The following is a 19,747-nucleotide window of genomic DNA, read 5'->3' as shown; positions in this document are numbered from 1 at the left end:
GAAGTTTAATAGGCTATGAACTTAATAATTGCATAATAAGCAGTTAGCACATTTAAAATATCTAAACTTATCAATGAAAGTCAAAATTCACTATGAAAGAAGCATGAAAAGACTAGAAGTACAGTTTTAGGACTTATTTACAACTTACCATAAATTATCTACAAAATTGGGTAGCTGATACCAGTTGCGTTTGAATATCAAGCAGTGACCAAAACTCTATAGACATTATCAATATTTAAAGAATGAAACACTAAATGTAAAAGTGCTTTATCACCCCAAGTGTAATAAGAGCTGATAAATCATAATTTTAAAATAGTAGAGTGAGGGGAATGTGATAACCATTACACTACTAAATAAATAAATAAACGTAGAGTTTGTGGTTTATTTTTCCTAATTCACAAACAAGTAAATATGACATCTGAAACCCCTATTTATTTAATATGTCAACATACTACTAGATTAGAGACTTTATGGCTAAATTAAATGTGTATCTGCGTGTGACAAAATGCTCTAAAAATGAAACGATTGTCAGCATACAGACTTTTGTTCACCCATTCATACTCTCAAATTGACACATTATTTTGGCATTAAAGTGTTTTAGTTGCAAGTGTATATGTCAGTATATCATATGCCTCTTTACATATAAAAGATAAAATACCATTAAAATTCACTTTTATCATCGAAATAAAATCACTTACATTTTATATTACTTTTCACTTACTGATACTTTTAAAGTGACTTGGCATATTTCTCCTTAGGCAAATAGAAATAAATTAAAAGGAAAGCAAAATGGCAATGTTGTCACTACATTGACTTCAAATTTTCAATATCAATTTTTCATGGAGATAAAGAATAAGAATTAGTGATAGCCAGGCATGGTGGCTCATGCCTATAATCCCAGCACTTTAGGAGGCAGAGGCAGGCAGATTGTCTGAGCCTGTGGGTTCAAGACTAGCCTGGGCAACATGGCGAGACCTCGTTTCTACAATATATCAAAAAATAAGCTGGGCATGGTGGTGCACACCTGTAGTTCCAGCTACTTGGGAGGCTGGGGTAGAAGAATTGCCTGAGCCCAGCAGGTCGAGGCTGCGATGGCTGGGAGCAGCATGCCACTGCACTCTAGTCTGGGCAACAAAGTGAGACTCGACTCAAAAAAACAAAGAATTAATGATGATAAAATCTGAAAGTAATGAACTTGGATAAAATTCAATTAAGAAAAAACTTATTAAAATTATAACTGAATGCATATTAACAAGTATAACAAATATCACTATTTATAATGGAAATTATCTACCTGTGTTTTGCTACACATGAATTTGATAGAAAAATGATGGGAAAATACTACTTATAGTTAACATGTTAAGGATAAGTGTAACTGCATGTTTCCATACTATCATTTATGGGTGTAAGAAATAACTTTGTTATGGTCTGAGAGAAGCATTGAGTAATGAGATAAAGTTAGAATCATTACATTTTTTTCCACAGGTAACGATACAGAAATTGTGGGATGTTAATAAAAGAATAATACTGTAACCTATTACCCTCAGGGATTTCTCTATTCCTCTTTTAATTATAACAATTAAAAACATTTGTATAATACTTTCATTTATAAATTACTTTTCATAGTAGCTTTTTTTGAGATATAGTTTACATATCAGAAAGTTCACCTATTTAAAGTCTACAAGTAAATGGAGATGGAAAGACGAAGTGACTGCAAATGGGTGCAAGATTTCTTTTTGCAATGATGAATGTGTTCTAAATTTCGGTGATAGTGATGGTTGCACAACCCCATAAATATAGTAAAGTATTTTGAGTGTTGTCTCATTTCATCCTTCCAAACCTTTTAAGAACCTAGACTCTAGGGAAGGGAGGGGCATACCTCATCAACAAGGGTACCTGCATAATCAACGTTTGTATACCTAACTCTGAATTGTACCCCACATCTTTATAATAACATATTATTTTTTAAAAACTAGACTCTAGGGAAGGATAACATTCACACACAAGAAACCTTAAGGAATTATACAAGATATGGGAAATGAGCGACAAGATGGGATGAAGAAGAAGAAGAAGAAGAAGAAGAAGAAGAAGAAGAAGAAGAAGAAGAAGAAGAAGCAGCAGCAGCAGCATGTGAGGGAACAATTGTAAAAAAAAAGAAATTAAAACCCATTAGTACATGATCAACCATCCAACCAAGAAGGGGTGAGGCAGGAAGCAGGGAGCACCAGAGAAGCAAACAAGGGACCAAAGGACATACTGCCTGAGTTTTCTGCAGCTGTACTTGCTTATATCTGCTTTAGTGGCTTATGCCACTTCTGGCATAGACAGTGTACCAAAACTAAACTGAGAAATTTATTTCTGCAACATATTTTTTTAAAGTAACTAACATCCATGTGCCAGGTACTTTTCTAGATGCTAATAGACAATACAGAAAAGGCCCTATCATGGAGCTTACTACAGTCTACAAAGGGAATAGTCAATAAACAAAATTAGCATATCAGTGGGTGATAAATTGGGGGTGGCTTTAATTTCCGATATAATAGAGTGTCAAGGCCTTTCTTATCAGAGACCTGAAGTGGATATCCAGGGAAAGGGCAGAGGGAAAAGACATGCAGAGAACTCAAAGTGGGAGGTATGTTTGATGTGCTTGAAGAAGGGCAAAGAGGTCAGAGTGACTATAGTAAAGGAAGAGCTGAGAGTAGTAGGAGATAAGTTCAGAGAGAACCACTAGCGACAGGGTAGGGCCTTATAGCCCAGGGGAAAGACTTTGGATTTTCTTCGGAGTGTCATGAGTGTCATGAGCAGAAGAGTGACATGATTTAAATTCTGAGATCAAAGCAAAAAAAAGAAAAATAGAAAGATGTTTTCAGAATTAAAAAGATATCTGAGAATATAAATTTTAAGGACTCATAGATTATCAGGCAAAATTAACAATGAAAGCAACCCTTCAGTTTATTTTCAATCTTTGAAAAGAAGGAAAAAAAAAAAAACTAACTGTCATCTAGCGTTAAACAAAACAGAACAGGTTGAGTACAAAGAAAAAAATAATTCTAGTCTTATATTCCTTGGCTATAACCCTATGTACTACAAGACAATAAAGAAGTGTCTACAGAGTTCTGAAAGAAAACAGGTATGATCAAAGAATTATATACTTAGCCACATTGTCATTCAAGTATAAAAGAGAGATAGTTTCATACATGCAGGGGCTTAGAATGTATAATCCATGTACAATTCTGAAATATTACTTGCAGATATAGGCTGGTCAAATGACCAAATCAAGAATGAGTATGATTGTAAAAAGAAAAGTTGAGAATGTCAATAGAAGAATACAATGCATTGCAATGTTTTTTCAAAAAAGTATTGTGTTTAATTATTATGTAAAAGTTAAAGGTATCAATGTAGTTATATAAAATTATATCAAATTTGTGAAAACACATAGATAAGTACATATGTAACTCCTAGATATGACACTGGGTGATTTTAATGTTCTTTTTTGCTGCTTTATATTTTCTAATTTTTAAAATTTTTTTTTCAGTCAGAAAGATAATATTTCACTACATATCCATTTTTACTACACAAGGAAGAAATCATCTGGTCATATCTTTGGGTGTTTAATAAATGTTATGCTTCATATATTCTATAAATTCCAAGAGAAAAAATGGATATTTTAGCTTATTACCAAAACATAGATTCTTAATTTAGACAGGGCTTTAGAAAGTATTTCATGGAGCCGGGCTCGGTGGCTCAACCTGTAATCCTGCGCCTTTGGGAGGCTGAGGTGAGTGGATTGCCTGAGCCCATGGGTTCGAGACCCGCCTCGGCAGCGAGACCTCATCTCTACAATAAATCAAAAAATCAGCCGGACATGGTAGCGCATGCCTGTAATTCCAGCTACTTGGAAGGTTGAGGCGGAAGTATCGCTGGAGCCCAGCAGGTTGAGGCTGCGGTAGCTGGAAGCAGCCACTGCATTCCAGTCTGGGTGACAGAGTGAGACTCCAACTCAAAAAAAAAAAAAGTATTTCATGGAATCATTTTCAACTTAGGTTTTAGCATTGAATTATTCATTCAAGTGAAGACTGTTATTATCATTATCACCAAAGCTAATATTTATTGAGCTATTATTACTAGGTGCTAGGTAATTCTCTAAACGTTTTACATGTAGCACTTCATTTAATCTTCACAAGAGTATGGTTTTTAAGAACAAATTGAGGCATAGAGTTGCCATAACAATTTCTCAATTTCATGTGCTGATAAGTAGTGGAGTCAGATTTTGTACTCATCCTGTCTGACTAAAGCCAGTGTCTTCATCATTAAGCAACACTCTGTGGTAGGCAGCCTTTAAAATAACCCTAAATAATCTCTGCCTACTGGTATTCATATCCTTGAGTAATCCCCTTCCTATGAACACTATTGACCTAGTGACTTACTTCTAATGACTAGAATACCACAAAAGTTATGAGTTATCACATCTGTAACTGGGTTATAAGAGATTATCATTATTTGTGTGTGTATGTCTATAGACTCTCTTTATTGCTTTTTTGGCTTGCACACTTTGATAATGTAACATTATATTGGAGAGATCCACCTGTCAAACTGAGGGTGGCCACTGGCCAATTGTGAGGGAACAACTGAGGCCAACAGTCTGATGACTTTTGAGAAACTGAATTCTGCCAACAACCACATGAAGGAACTTGGAAGCAGATCCTTGACCAGTGGAACCTTCAGTTGAAACCACAGTTTTGTATAACACTGTGATTTCAACTTTGTAAGAGACCAAAATCTACGACAGAGGACCCTGATAAGCCATGCCCAGATTACTGAATATGAGTATGTTCTGTTACATGACAAAGAGAAGTTAAGGTTACAGTTTGAATTAAATTTGCTGATCAGCTGAACTTAAGATAAAAAGATAATCCTGGATTTCCAGTTCAGCTCAGTTTCATTACCAGGTTACTTAAATGTGGAAGAGAAAGAAGAATTAGTGATAAAGCGATTTGAGAAAATCTTGAATAGATATTACTGAACTAGGAGATGGAAGGTGACCACAAACCAAGAACTATGGAAAGCCTCTAGAAACTTGTAAAATACAGGAAAATGAATTCTTCCCTAGAGTCTACATAAAGAAAAGCAGCCCTGCCAACACACTGATTTAGCCCAATAAGACCCACATCAGACTTCCTGACCTATAGTACTAAGATGACAAACTTGCATTGTTTTAAGCACTTACTTTGGAAATAATTTGGCACACAGCAACAGATGACTAATAAGGACACGTTATCAAATAGAAGAATAATTAGCGGTGTAGTAGTCCTTCTCCCTGACAGCCCAGCTACCACCAAAGCAGGCTCTAAAGTTTTGACTTAGTGTTCCATAGATTAGCCATCCCCAGTCTTTTTGGCTCAGGGACTGGCTTTGTGGAAGATCATTTATTTCATAGACAGGGGCGTGGGAGGGGGAGGGGTATAGTTTCAAGATGATTCAAGTGCATTACATTTATTGTGCACTTTATTTCTCCTATTAGTACATTAGAATTATAATGAAATGTTATTTTGAAATTATGATTTTGAAATGAGTCTGCAAACAATTGATTTATTATGGTCTCTGTGCAACCAAACCTCACTGCTAATGTTAATCTGTAATTGCAGCCACTCCCCGGTGCTAGCATCACCGCCTCAGCTCCACCTCAGACCATCAGTCATTAGATTCTCATAAGATCCCTCACATGGACAGTTTATAATTGGGTTCACGCTCCTATGAGAATCTAATGCCGCTGGTGATCCAACAGGTGGCAGAGCCCAACTCAGGTGGTAATGTGAGTGATGGGTAGTGACTGCAACTACATATGAAACCTCCCTCACTTGCCCACTGCTTGCCTCTTGCTGTGTAGCGAGGTTCCTAACAGGTCACACAGACCAGAACCTGTCCATTACCAGGAGGTTGGGGACCCCGGCTATAGAGCAAAGTGTGAAGACCATTCATCCAGACTAAATTCTCAGGCAGTAAAGAAATCCCTCTGAATAATAGCATTAAAAAGGACTACAATCATTGAGAAAGGAACCACCTCACATTCTAGGACTCATTTGCTTTTGGGCCTATTAGCAAGCTCTCTCATGCCTGGATATCTCTATAAGTTTTTCTTATGTGCAGCACAAGATGAAAATTCTTTAGCCTCATAACTGAGGTCATGATTCACCTGTGTTTGTGTTTTCCTGTGTGTGAACCACTTACTATTGGTTGTCTTTCTTCATTGTGGAATCTTCAAATGTAACCACACCTCAACACCCCATGTCCAGTTTTTATCATCTTACTTCCTCTAATAAGTCAGAGCAGTGATTTTTGATCAAGGTATTGTGGCACCCTGCCATATACACAGTGAGTTGTGTGATATGCCACAGTGAAGTTTTTACTCACTATAGTGGTTGCACTAAAATTTATAATTTGTCTTCTTTTAAAACAATAAATTCCATGCTGATGTCACTCACACTCTCACACATGCTTAAGTGGTCCCTGATGGGAGAGAAAGGATAGGTGTTTCTTGTAGCATATGGCATTGTGTAATTGCCAGCCTCAGCTCTAGTCGAGGTCCATTTTGAAGTCAGAATCAGAATTTTGGAGCACTCCTAAAGAAAACTTCCAATGACAAGTAATGTAGGGTGCTTCGATATTTCTTGGGAAGATGGAGAAGAGAGTTACCAGCACAGAACACAGCATGATGTACTCAATTTCCCCATTGAATATCTCCGTTTTCTCTCCAAGCTGTTCCCTATGCTCTAATCTGCTCATATCCTTTCTAGCCATCAGACTGTCACCAAGTCTAATCTCAATCTTTTTCTTCTACTAATCTTCTAAAAATACCCTTTTCTAAATCCTTAATTCAACTCTTTTTGCCAAATTGAATATTCTGTCCATACAGGATTAATAGGAGTCTGAGGTTACTCACCACAAGCTACTCACAGGTAGTTCCTTGATAACATAACACACACCATACACTTGCTTTATATCTATCAAGCTTGAAGAGGTCTGATATAAAGAAAAAAGGGACTTTAGATACGTCCTTCCCCTTTCTCAAGTTGTAACTATGTTGCATTTATAACCTATATAACTGACAATCACCCCAAGAATTAAGTCATTCCTTCAGCATTTTCCCTGGAAGTTTTCCAAATAAAAAACAAAAGAAAATAACATGGTTTCTTAAGGAGAAAGTTTCTGGAAAGCTGATTCCATGCCAATTTCCTTCTCAGGTTTCCCTTGCTGCAAAAACATCTTCACTTGGCTGAGTATCAGCAATCTCTATACAAAATTTTTTTACCAAATATTACAAAAATAGTGACAGCTATTTTTATTCTTTGGTTATATCTGTATATCTATATGCTTTGCTAAACTTGTGATTGAGTTTATTTAATGAGGCGATAACTCATTAAATAATTTACAAGCTCTAAAACTAAAGTTCAAGTAGTTTAGATAAGTTCATTTGTGCCTAAATAATTGTTTACTAGGCAGCAAGGCAGCAATTAGCATCTAAGACCATAATATGTAAATATTTCTATTTCTTGCTTAAATTGAGTTTTCTAAGCTAATTTTATCATTTGCTGTCAGTTTGTTTCCTGAAGACCACTAATAAGGAAGAATATCTAACTAAAGTTTTATCACTTCTTCTTTGGCTTTTTTCTTTTCCCAGATGGTATGTGGATGAAAAGTTAACAGCAAGAAAACTATAGGGAAAAAATAAAGTTAAATATATACTTTTCACATAAGTGAAAACATATTGTGTTAAGATAATGACATGCAAACTGCAGTTTGCTCCATTCCCTTGTTTTCAGCCAATACCAACTTTATTTTCTTGATTTCACTCCTATCACATTTTCCTTCTGGCAATTATGACTTACTAAACATTTTCATATTCAAATGTTCCAAATACCTTGCTTAAGAGACATGATAATTAGTCAAAAACATCTTAATTGGTCTTAAGAGAAAACATTTTTATGCTTAAATATAACATTTTCATTATAAATATTTTAAAATAAAGAGTGGGGTGCACAAAAACAGGCCCCAAAGTGTATCAAATTTACAAATATAATTGGGACAATTACATACATGCTGTATTATATTGACAAATTTCTTAACATAGAAAAGTATTTGAATATATCTCTTATGAGATTTAAGGTAGAATAGTATATTTTTAAATTATTCAATGATTATTTTTGAATTGGAGTTTCAACTGTAAATGAGATTTTAAGGTTTCTGACTCTGTGAAGCTTATTTTTAATAGCAGTGATTATTAAACTGCTGGTTTCAACACTTCAGCAGATCATGATATCAATTTGGAGAGTTATGATCAGAATTTAAACATGTGAGTATATATATACATACATAAATATATATTAGTTATATGTAATATATTGTATAGGCATATACAGATATATGTATATATAGCATATATACAAATGCATATGAAGAAATAAAATTTCAGTTTATTGCCACTATCCTTATCAAAATGTTTCCTTATCCATGTTTTATGAAATTTTTGTTTTGATTTTGTGTGTATGAGGTCCAACAATTAGGTTCATGAACCATCCTAGAAAATGTGCTATGTACCTCATTGCTGAATATCACTAGGGCACCTTCAAAGTACTTCCCTTGGGAAGTTATGCACAGATGACAGTGCCTAGTCCACCCATCAAAGCAATTTTGGAACTCTTTTTTTCTGAAATGGCAGTCAGAGCTGTTATCATTATTTGCTGAAGTCTGACAATTAAGTTTGCAAACTTGCAACCGTGTGTTTATGTTGGCAGCACTGTACAAATAACTGTATTGGAACATCCTCCCTACTCACTTGATTTGATCCCCAATGACTTTTTTATTTACCTGAAAATAAAGGAAATATTGAAAGAAAGGCATTTGATGACATTCAGGACATCAAATATAATATGATAACAGCTCTAATGGACATTCCAGAAAATGGGTTCCAAAATTGCTTCGATGTGTGAACTAGATGCTGATATTGGTACATGGCTTCTCAAAGGGAATACTTCAAAGGTGGCTGCAGTGATATTCAGCAATGAGGTATGTAGCAACCTTGTGTGTGTGTATGTGTGTGTGTGTGTGTATGTGTGTGTGTGTATGTGTTACTATGGCATTTAAGAGTATATTTTTTGCATTGGATTGCGAATGAAACATGTACAAGCAGAAAAAGAAAAAAATAAACAAGAACAGAAAGAGAAAAAAAAATATACAAGGAAACAAACAACTAGGCCAAGTAATATGATCAAGATATAAGTAAGTGTTTTGGGGGAAAAAAGAGGGGTGGAGACATGTGGGAAAGTGGGAAAGGATAGGATGGTTAGGACAGGGTTATGGAAGATAATGATCTGTGAACTGAGACCTGAAAGATGAAAAGAAACCAGACATGAAGAGAGGGGGAAGAGCTCTATTGGTGGTAGAAAGAGTATGCATGAATGCTCTGGTGTGGGAACAAATTTGACCCAGTGAAGAAAGCCATGAGGACAGTGTGATTAGAGATGAGTGAGCAGAAAGGTGAATGAGACAAAGTTGGAGGGGTTGCAATAGAGCCTGCATATTTCATCATGCTCCCAAAGAAGGCCTCCAAAGTTTAATTAACATATGAACAGTGATACTGAATCATGTATATATATTGGAATCACTGAGAATCTTGGCTGTTCCATTCAATTGCTATGTTACTAGCAAAATAATCTCTCTGTACCTCAATTTTATCATCTATAAAAGGAAGACAATAATAGTAGTAATCTCATGGGCTTGTTATGAGGATCAAATGAACTAATATTTGTAAATCACTTAGATCAGTGCCTAGCCAGTGTTAAATAGGTGACTGCTAAATAAAATTAAAAACCTGATAATTTTTTTAAAAAACCTGGTTTCTGCCCCCAGTGATTCTGAAATACATCCAGAGTTGAAAACCACTATTCTGAAATGAGGAGAGCAAAAGAGATCAATAAATGCCTTTCTTGAGACTGTGGGGCTCATTTCCTATCAGTGAACCAGACTTCCCTTTCCAGAGGAGTTTAGCCAGGAAAATTAAAGAGGGCTAGTAAGGGCCTTAGCTTCTTGGAAGTTAATTTATTTTTATAACATTTCAACAATTAATTCATGCTCACCTACTTTTCTTGTAGTTGTGAGAGGGGTTGAGGGAAAAGTACAAAAGGAAGAAAATTGGTTTTACTCTTGTTGATTATTATTTGTTTAAAATAATCACAAACAACTACAATGTTCCTTAATATAAGAATATGTTAATATTATAAAGCAATTATCAGAGAGACAAATACTAACTGTGCTATCCAGCCTTCCATATGACATCAGTGACTCTTGACTCTTGGAGTTCATGTCCTCATACAGTCCCTCCCACAATGAACAAGCTGAACTGTGTGACCAACAAGATATTGCAGAAGTGACTGAGTGTAGCTTCATAGTCTAGATCATAAAAGATGGCAGCTTCGATCCTTTCTCTTGCATTGCTCATTCTAGGAGAGGTGAGCTGCTTTGACAATCAAGCAGTTTGTGGAGACCTCTTGGTGGAGAAAAAGAGGTCTTGCACCGACAGCCCACAACTACTTGACAGTCCCATGAGTGTGCCACCTAAGAAGGAGATCACCCTGCCCATCAAGTCTTCAGTCGCTACAGTCCTGGTCTACGTCTTGACTGGAACTTCAGAACTTAGATAACAAGAAATTTAAATTCTAATATCATCTCAAACAAAAAATGTGGTAGAGCTTAGTGTATTCTAGGAGCACAGATTACCAGGCTACCTAACTAGATCCTTGAATTGCCAGTGTTTACTGTTGCTGTTTATTTTAAAACCAAACAAGCAGAATTAAGTTAGGTGAAACTAAAATTTTCTTGTTGGAGTCTGAGTTCAGGTAGGGAGAAAATGCCCATCAAGACCTTTATGTTATATACATATACTAATCATGTATCAACTAATAATATCTAATTCATGCTAGCTCTCCTGAACCTACACAGCCAAGTTACCGGGCTTTTGGAAACTCCTCTACCTGAGATTCTGCTAAAGTTCAGACTTTAAAGCCATTGAACTTAATTTCAGAACATACAAAAAGTATATTCAACCAATGGATTTGCTTATACTGCTAGTGGTACCATATTCATGTCCAAAAAGTTAGCTTAGCCAGGTTTTTGCCATTTGATTAATTTCTAACTTGGAACCAGAGAAAGTGACTGACCAGTTATAATTACACATCTACTTGCATAAGTTCATCTCTTTCAAAGGAGCAGGGTGTATTACTCAGGTCAACATATTTTAATTGCTTCTTATTGAAATAGATAATAAGGTGAATTAGTTGATGGTCAAGGTTTACATGAATAATAGCATCACAAAAACTCTTGGATATTTCTTTTTATTTCCTGTTATTTAGAAACAAAATACTTGAGTCAGCATGTTTCTATATTAATTACACATACAGTTTACCCACTCTGTCTACTCCAGAAATATAAAACAAGAAGTTTCAACTTAATTGCAAGGGAGGAGGGGACTGGAAGAATGGAAGGGAACTGCCAGAGGAAGAAACTGTGAAATGCATTTCTTGCAAGTTCAAAAAAGGTTCTGTGCTTCCCTCTTTAGGTCAACTGAATTAACAGTGATGCTTTCCTTCAAAGTAAAGATGAAATAAGGCAAAACTCCTAAATTTGGGGGAACATGTTTAGAAAGTGAAAAGCAGAGGGTAATATGCTTCATTTCTAGTTTCCATTTTATTGTCTTACTTTTCTTTGCACATGGTGACTTACAACTCATCAGTATACACAGGATTTATTTGCCACCCCACCCCTCCTGGTTTTTAATTATAATATTTTTCCTTCCTTATTTTGATTTCAGATATTTTGGAAAGAATAATCAGATGTCCCACACACCTTAGTGTAATTAACCTACTGGAAAACCTTGAGTATACCAGGTGTAGATGAAGAAGGAGCAAGGCAGATAGGGAGTGGGAAGGAAAAAACAGAGCAAGCTCAGGAAGGAGGGGCTGAAACATATCTGTCTACCTTGGTCTTACCCTGATTCTCAACGTCTACTCTCAACATGTACTCTCACTGATCTCTATTTACACATTAGATGACATAGGGGATTTAATGAAATGTTTTCAGACTTCAGATTATACAGCCTGACAGCTTACTTTTATTAACCAGCCTGTAAAATCTGTTTGATGGCTAAAATGTGGCCTATCTCATAAAAATGGAGTTTTACCATATGCTGTGTTTGCTAATGCAAAATAGATTGTTATATATTAGAACGTCTTTGGCTAACAATTGAGGCTAAAGGCATTCTGATGAGCTGAAACTTTACTATGTTGTTGTCAAAACATCAATATGGACAATTAAACTGCTGAATAATGTACTGAAACACAGAATGGGCTACAAAACATATAGGAACTTTTAACAATGTGCAATGCCTGACTCATCTAAATGTTAATAGTTCTGAATTAATTATGTAGTTAACCTATGTATGCATATTCACATAGACACTGTTTTAGTGCACCTTAGATTTTCATCCAACTATTATTTATTGAGCACCTACTACATGCCAGGCTTGTGTTATGAACTGACACATAGTCAATATAGTTATTTTTTTTCCCAAAGAACTATAAATTTAAAATGTCATTAGTAAGGCCACCTATTCGACTAAAATGCAACAAAACATTTTAACCTTCAAAATATATGTGAAGTATGCTGAAGAGTTCAATACGGAAAATATTGTTATGTAAAATTTTACCAAAATCCCCAGTTACATTTACTCAAGGATTAATAAAATTTAAGTGGTCAAGTTAATTATCCATTTTCTGTAATATTTGGCTTATACAGTATTACAATACAAAGAAGCAATAAATGTTTCAAAATTCATTGAGTTTTGTTTCATTCAAGCAAAAGGGGAGGACAATGAAACACAAAGATGCTGACCTCTTGGAATGTTCCCAAGATTACACCGCAAAAGATCACAAATCGAAGTTTACTCCACTGCCCTTTTCACTATACCGTTGAGTTGAGGTTATCTGATAAAGTTTTTAATTTACTTACTCAACAAGTAGTTTTTGAGTAGCTTCTATTTTCTAGTCATCATTCTAGGTAATATAGATACATTGGTAAATATCATAGACAAAGAATTTACATTGTGGTGAGGAAGGCACATAAGAAGCAATCAAGTGAACAAGCATAAATAAACAAATAAAAGGTAATCAGTTGTTATGCAAAGGATTAAAATAAAGTATTCCTGATGGCAACTATAGATACTGTCATCATAGAAATCCTCTCTGAGAAGGCTGCATTAGCTGAGTCCTACATGACTACTTTATAAAACTTGGTGAAAAAAGAAGTCCAGGCAGTAGATCAACTGGCAAAACAAACAAACCAACAAATGAACAAACAAACAAAAAACTCTAATGCAGGAATAAACTTTGTGGTTAGGACAAGAAAGGAATTAAAAATAACCCCTACATGCTTGACTCAAACAACCAGATGAATGATAGTCACAATAATTGCAATAGGGAACAGCAGGGGAAAGGTAGCTTTTGACAAAGTTGAAGAGTTCTATATTGACTCTACAGAGTTTGAGATGTCTGATAGACATTCAAGGAAGGTGTGAGAATGTAGAGGATAAGCCTAGAGGAGTAAATGCTATCTGAAAAAAAAAATTTTTTTTTGCTTAGTGGGCTGGTGGCTCCTTTCTGATTTAAGAGAGTTTTTGGACCCCCAAGGGACAATGAAAGCAGAGGGGCATAAAAGAATATGCCTGATAGGAGGCAGAGAAAGAGGTAGAGGTAGGAAGGGCTGGGTCATTAACACATGGGAGAAAGACCACCTCATTGGAGGATGAAGAGTTTGCTAAGCAGTTCTGGTGTAATTTTAAAGATTAGAAAAACCTCTCCTGATTTATCTAATAGAAGACCCTGAATTTGCCAGTAAGTTACATATTTAATTTAATGTGTACCCTTTTATTAAAATAACTTCTGATGTTCCCTGTGCAACCTGGTGCAGCAAGCTCACATTAGCAAAGCTATTAAACAATAGCACAATGAGCATGATCTTTCAAGCACTCTTACCCTCCTAATCTTTAATACTGCAGTCAAAATGCTTTTTCTAAGTTGCAAATCTGAACAAGACATTCCTCTGCTGAAAATCCTTTATGATACTTTGTTTCCCTTAGCAGAGAGTCAAATGCCTCACCATGATCCTCAAGGCCCGGTATGCTGGTCCCTGCCAATTTCTCCAGACTCACTTGATGCTACCTCTTCTTCATCAGGCCCACTATGTTCTCTATTCTCAAATAGATCTTGTACTCACTCTAATTGCTAATTCTCTGTCCTCTACCAAAACCTCTCTTGCTTCTACTTCTCCTTTGTCAAGATAACAATTTCTGAGAGGAAACTCCTCTAGAAAACCTGCCTTGTCCCTTGGCCCCAAGTCTGATTGAGGTGCTTCTCTTGCCATTATTAGTTCTCACCATTCCATATTGCAACTGTCTGCATACTTGTAGCTGTTCTCCATAATCAAGATGAGGGCAGGGACCATGGCTGTCTTGTTCTCCACATTCGGTGTACCAATGAGCATTTAGTGTCTATGGGCTCAATATATATTTCTTTAATAATTTGTAAATAAATTTTGTTATTTGCTAGAGGATAGAAACCTGTTTTATGGATCTATCTCCAACTCTAAACACGTGTGGGTGCTCAAAGACTATTTACAGAATTGTTTAACTTAGAGTTGTATTTCTCTTTCTCTACATTGTATAATTTCAACTTACTGTGAGTAAAGTTTCTGGTAAAGAGCCTTTGGATTATCCTGTGCAGACTTTGGTCAGATTTTAACTGCCTACCTGTGGGTATTGATTTCCAAGTCTATGTAGACAAATATTTGGACTCAGCTTCTCATTCATACCCTCAATATGTTCTGTTTTGGTAAATAAAGTGGCATAAAGTATTCTTGCATCTGAGCATTATCCTGTAAGTGAAATATTCATTATGATCCTGCAACTTAGACTACCTGATTAAAAATGTACACACTTTAAGGCTTTTAAATACTTTGAGGGCTTTATCTTCCTACAATGTGCAAATAAGTTTTAGAACTAAACAGATCAATACTTTAATGTATCAGTTATTTGCATTTAAAGCCAAGAACGTAAAATCACCATTTAACTAAAAACATATGCTGAGACAGGGTGTTGCTATATTGTCCAGGATAGAGTGCAGTTGCATGATTATGGCACACTGCAGCCTTGACCTCCTAGGCTCAAACAATCTTCTCACCTCAGCTTCCCAAGTCCTAAAGACTACAAATGCACACCACTGTGCCTGAATACTTTTTTCTTCTTTTTTTGTAGAAATGGGGTCTTGCTATGCTGCACAGCCTAATCTCAAACTTCTGGCCTCAAGCTATCTTCCCACCTCAGCTTCTCAAAGTGCTGGGATTATAGACACGAGTCACCATACCTGGCCTAAAACACATATTCTAACAGGTATAAATATTTGTATTTACCTTCTAATGCATATTTCATATCCAGAGCAAAAAGAGTCCACATAATTTCAGCACTTAATTTTCCCATGTTCAGTTCTTGGGGAAACCTAAAACAAACATACTTTATTAGTGTTTCAAAAAAGATATGCCTAAAAAACAAAATACCTCATTTTACATATATATCACAGTAGTTATTACATAGTTCATAAATATTTTAATGAAATTTCTCTTTATTATTTTCACAGGTAGAAAACGAATTATGATTATGCTAAATGAGAGAAGTCAGACTCAAAGTCTACAGACTTTATGATTCCATTTATAATACATTATTGCAAAGGCAGAAATTTCAGGACAGAATACTTATCGGTGGTTGCCAGGGGACTGGGATAGGAGAGGGGTTGACTATAAAATAATATAATGAAACTTTGGGGTGATAAAATAATTTACATTTTAAGTTTAGTAATAATCATATGACGATGTGTTTTTCTCCTATGTCATCAATTTCTGCGCTTTGTTATTCCCTATCTTTTACTTTCTCTGGGTTTAAAGTGTTGTTCCTTCTATCTTCTCAAGAAAGATACTTACATAATTCATTGTTGGCCTTACTTCCTTTCTAACTGTATTTAAGGTATACATTTCTTTTAGGAATCTCTTTTAGCTATATTCTATACAATTGATATATAATACTTTTTGTTATTTCAACAAAAATATTTTATAATTTTACTTTCCACTATTTTACTTCTAACTGTACAGAAATCCCTTAAGTATATTTTAGTTGCTGTTTTCTGCCATAATTAGACTAAAGTCAAAGGATATAGTCTAAATAATTTCAATCCTTTAAAATTTGTTGAGATTTGCTTTACAGCCCAGTGTGTGGCTAATTCTTATAAATATTTTGTTATTTATTTCTCACCTTTTGTTTCCTTGAGCCTCAATCTGGATATTTTCTTCTGCATTATCTTCATGTTTACTAATTCTCTCTTCAGTTATGTCTAACCCTACTCTTAAAGTACATATATTGACTTATTAATTTAATCTGTTCTACCTTTCTGCTCTAGAATCTCCATTTAATTCTTTTAGGAGTTTTGAGTTTATGGCTGATATTCTCCATTTTGTTAATTTCTTAACATGATTAATTATAATTATTATAACATCTGTCTCTAAATTTCATTATATTAATCTCTTATAATGCCTAGCTACCTAGTTATTTTTGACTAAATAAAACATGTTTTGCATTTGAAAACAGCATACATATAATTTGTTTCTCTGGATGATGGTAGTTCTTCCAAGAAGGATTTATTTTTCTTCTGATGGTAGTGTTTTTGGGGTGGAGAGATGATTAGGAACTGAACCCATTCAAAGCAGGTCAGCTTTTTTTTACACTTACTCCTAGAATCTAGACTTTTGCAGCCCCAGCTGTGTGATTGCAGTGTTCACCAGGATTCACTACTTTGTAAGTTTTTAATTTCAATTAAGAGACAGAATAAACTTTGCTTCTCAGTTTTCAGCTCTTTCTGTGGAGCGTCCCATGCTGTCAGTCTTTGCTTTCAATATAACTGATGCCTCAAGGGGAGGGAATTGGAACATATCTGATATGCTTTTCCAATGTAAACATGCAGACACCATAAAGTTATACAAAATTCATGGGAATACAAAATATATAAAAATTATGCTAGTAGTTATGTTCAAGCAAGAAGTAAAGGGAATTGTATTTAGGGAGATATATGTGTGCATAAGTCATCAATTATATTTGTAATGCTTTATTTATTTTATAAAAAATTATAAATTCACAAGTAATAAAAGATAACAATGCAAATAACTTCTGAGGCCATTTGTTTATACGTTTTTTAATAAGTAGCTATTAATCAAATACAATGCGTTATGCATCATGTTAAAGGCAGATAATATACTGCTAAATAAAACAGACGTTGTGTCTGCCCTTCTAAAGTTTACAATCCAGTAGGACTGGCAATACACTCATAAGCAAACACACACACGCATATTGCAAAAGGTCCTATGATGGAAACTACAGGGTAAAAGATGTGGTTGGAGAAAATGGTTTTTCTATATCAAGAGTTAGATAAACAATAACTACTCACCATTGGCTCTCACTGATCATGACAGTAATTATTCTCAATGGAGGATGACTACTTTGGCCCCTATAGAAATGGGAAGTAGCAGCATGTGTGATTTTGATAACTAGGGATTCAGAACTTTAGGGGTTAGGCACCAGCAGTGTTCAGAAAATTGGGTATATGCTGAAGTGATAATGTCCACTTTAATATCAAAGGGGATCAGAAAAAGATAAGCACAGAAAACAAAAATATGAAGAAGAAAAATGGAGAATGAAGAATGTCAACTATATTTGAAGAGATACTGAGGAACTAGACCAAAGAACATGAGCAAAAAGAGACAAATATATACTAAGGTGCAGTTTTCCTACTCTATTTTCTCCTCTTGAGTTGGTGTGACTTCAAGGAACATGGTATACCATTAAAAGAGACATATTAGATGCAGAAGAATTACTGGTGCAGTCATTTACAGAAGTTAGCTAAAGAAAGTAAGATTTGTGTATACTTTTGAAAGATCTTCATTGGTGGACAGAATAAACTTTGCTCCCCAGTTAGTGGTTGTAATTATCGTAAGAAGAAACTCTAAAAGTAATTTCTAAAATATATTTTTCTTTAATTTGGAAGCTTCAACTAGATAAATTTAAAACACAGAGTCTAAACTTAAGATATGGAGAAGCACTGTCAAGTTTGGTTTTCATTCTTCAAAACGATGTGGTTTAAAGGCAAAACGATGTGGTCTAAAAGGCAAAACCGAAACTACCATTTAGAATAAAAACAACCCACACCGGAAAAATATATACAATGTATATATATGGAAAAGTAATAATATTATTAATATGAAAAGAACTGTTACAAAGTTATAGGAAAAAATGGCTGAGATGAATGGGCAATTTAAAATGAAAAAACACAAAAGTCTAACAAACATAGGAAAAAAGATGTTTACCGTCTCTAGTACGCAAAGAAATTTCAACTGGAATAAGAGTGAAGCTTTTTTACTTTATAGACTGGAAAGCATAAAAATGTGATGAAAATTCAAGCTTTTTTGAATCTGATTTCCTCCTAGTTATCTAATGACTTTCTACAGGTCTCCAGTTCTTATGCTTTACCAACACCCGTGTTGCCCTCACCCCTCTTTTCTGCTCTGTGCCTTAGGAGTCTCCCCATTGGCTGCATGATCCAGATGTCATATGATACTGCAAAATAATATGCAGCTATTAAAATGAACAAGGTATATGCTGAAGTGAAAATGTACAAGGTAGGCCTGCTTGAATTGACATAAGATATCTATCAGGCAGTGTTAGATGAACAAAGTAACTTACAGACTAATATACATGATATAATCCTATATTTTAGGTTAAATACACAAAATAAAAATAAACAGTAAATGAATATCTATGCTTATATGTAAAGAAGTATTTAGCTGGAAAGAAACACACTGTACTGAAAATCTGTAAGGCTTAGGTTAGGTGAGTAATATTTTTAGTTTTTATTGATTTTCTTCACAGATATGATACCTAAGCATTAGAATTTTTATTTTCTACTTCAGACAGTCATGTAAAACTGAATATAATTATTTTTCTAAACATAAAAAGTTTTAGAAACTCTATTTTGAAGAAAATCCATAGGCATTTTACTATATATACATATAATTTATTCTGAGAGACAAATAATATTTATTTATTTATCATAAAATCTCTAGTTATTATTCCCATTTTACAAATGAGGAATTGGTGGTCAAGATTTGAGCCCTGTGATCTCTCTGCTTAAAAACCAGCAAATATTCAATGAGTTTTTGTTTTGTTTTATACTTTGAGGAGATGTAAAGGAAACTTTGACAACACTCATTTTAGACTCAAGAACATTAAAGCTTAGGAAATATGTACTGATGAAACATGAAACAAATCAATGACTGGATCAGAAATAGAAATATGGGTTCTTGACCATATTTCTTTTATATCCCTATTTTTACATACAATTTTTAAAAGTCCCCTAACATTGAAAATGTCTTCGCAGCTATTTTTTCTCTATTTTTGTACTAGTTTATTGGTTTTTCCTTAAAATATTTACAGTTCAAATGATTGACTTAATATTTTAAGTAGTAAACCTGTTTCAAATTTAAATCTCAAGATCTACTTCTTTTTTTTTTTTTTTTTTTGGTTGGAGTCTCACTCTGTCGCCCAGCC

The 19,747-nt window shown here is 34.7% G+C and overlaps 1 protein-coding gene across 3 annotated transcripts in view; it reads right to left on the bottom strand.

Moving 5' to 3' along the window:
• Window positions 1-19,747, bottom strand: part of UNC13C (unc-13 homolog C) — a 390,922-nt gene that overhangs the window by 173,571 nt on the left and 197,604 nt on the right. For all 3 annotated transcript variants that reach the window (XM_008059183.2, XM_021712948.1, XM_021712950.1), the window contains one exon: window positions 15,514-15,599. In XM_008059183.2, coding sequence (XP_008057374.1) covers window positions 15,514-15,599 — 86 coding nt within the window. The remainder of the gene's footprint in view (window positions 1-15,513; window positions 15,600-19,747) is intronic.

Source organism: Carlito syrichta, unplaced genomic scaffold (assembly GCF_000164805.1).
Source record: "Carlito syrichta isolate Samal-C Ts95f unplaced genomic scaffold, Tarsius_syrichta-2.0.1 Scaffold303772, whole genome shotgun sequence".
Classification (NCBI taxonomy): domain Eukaryota; kingdom Metazoa; phylum Chordata; class Mammalia; order Primates; family Tarsiidae; genus Carlito; species Carlito syrichta.
Note: the sequence above shows the minus strand (reverse complement) of the source record. Positions and strands in the feature narration are given on the sequence as shown.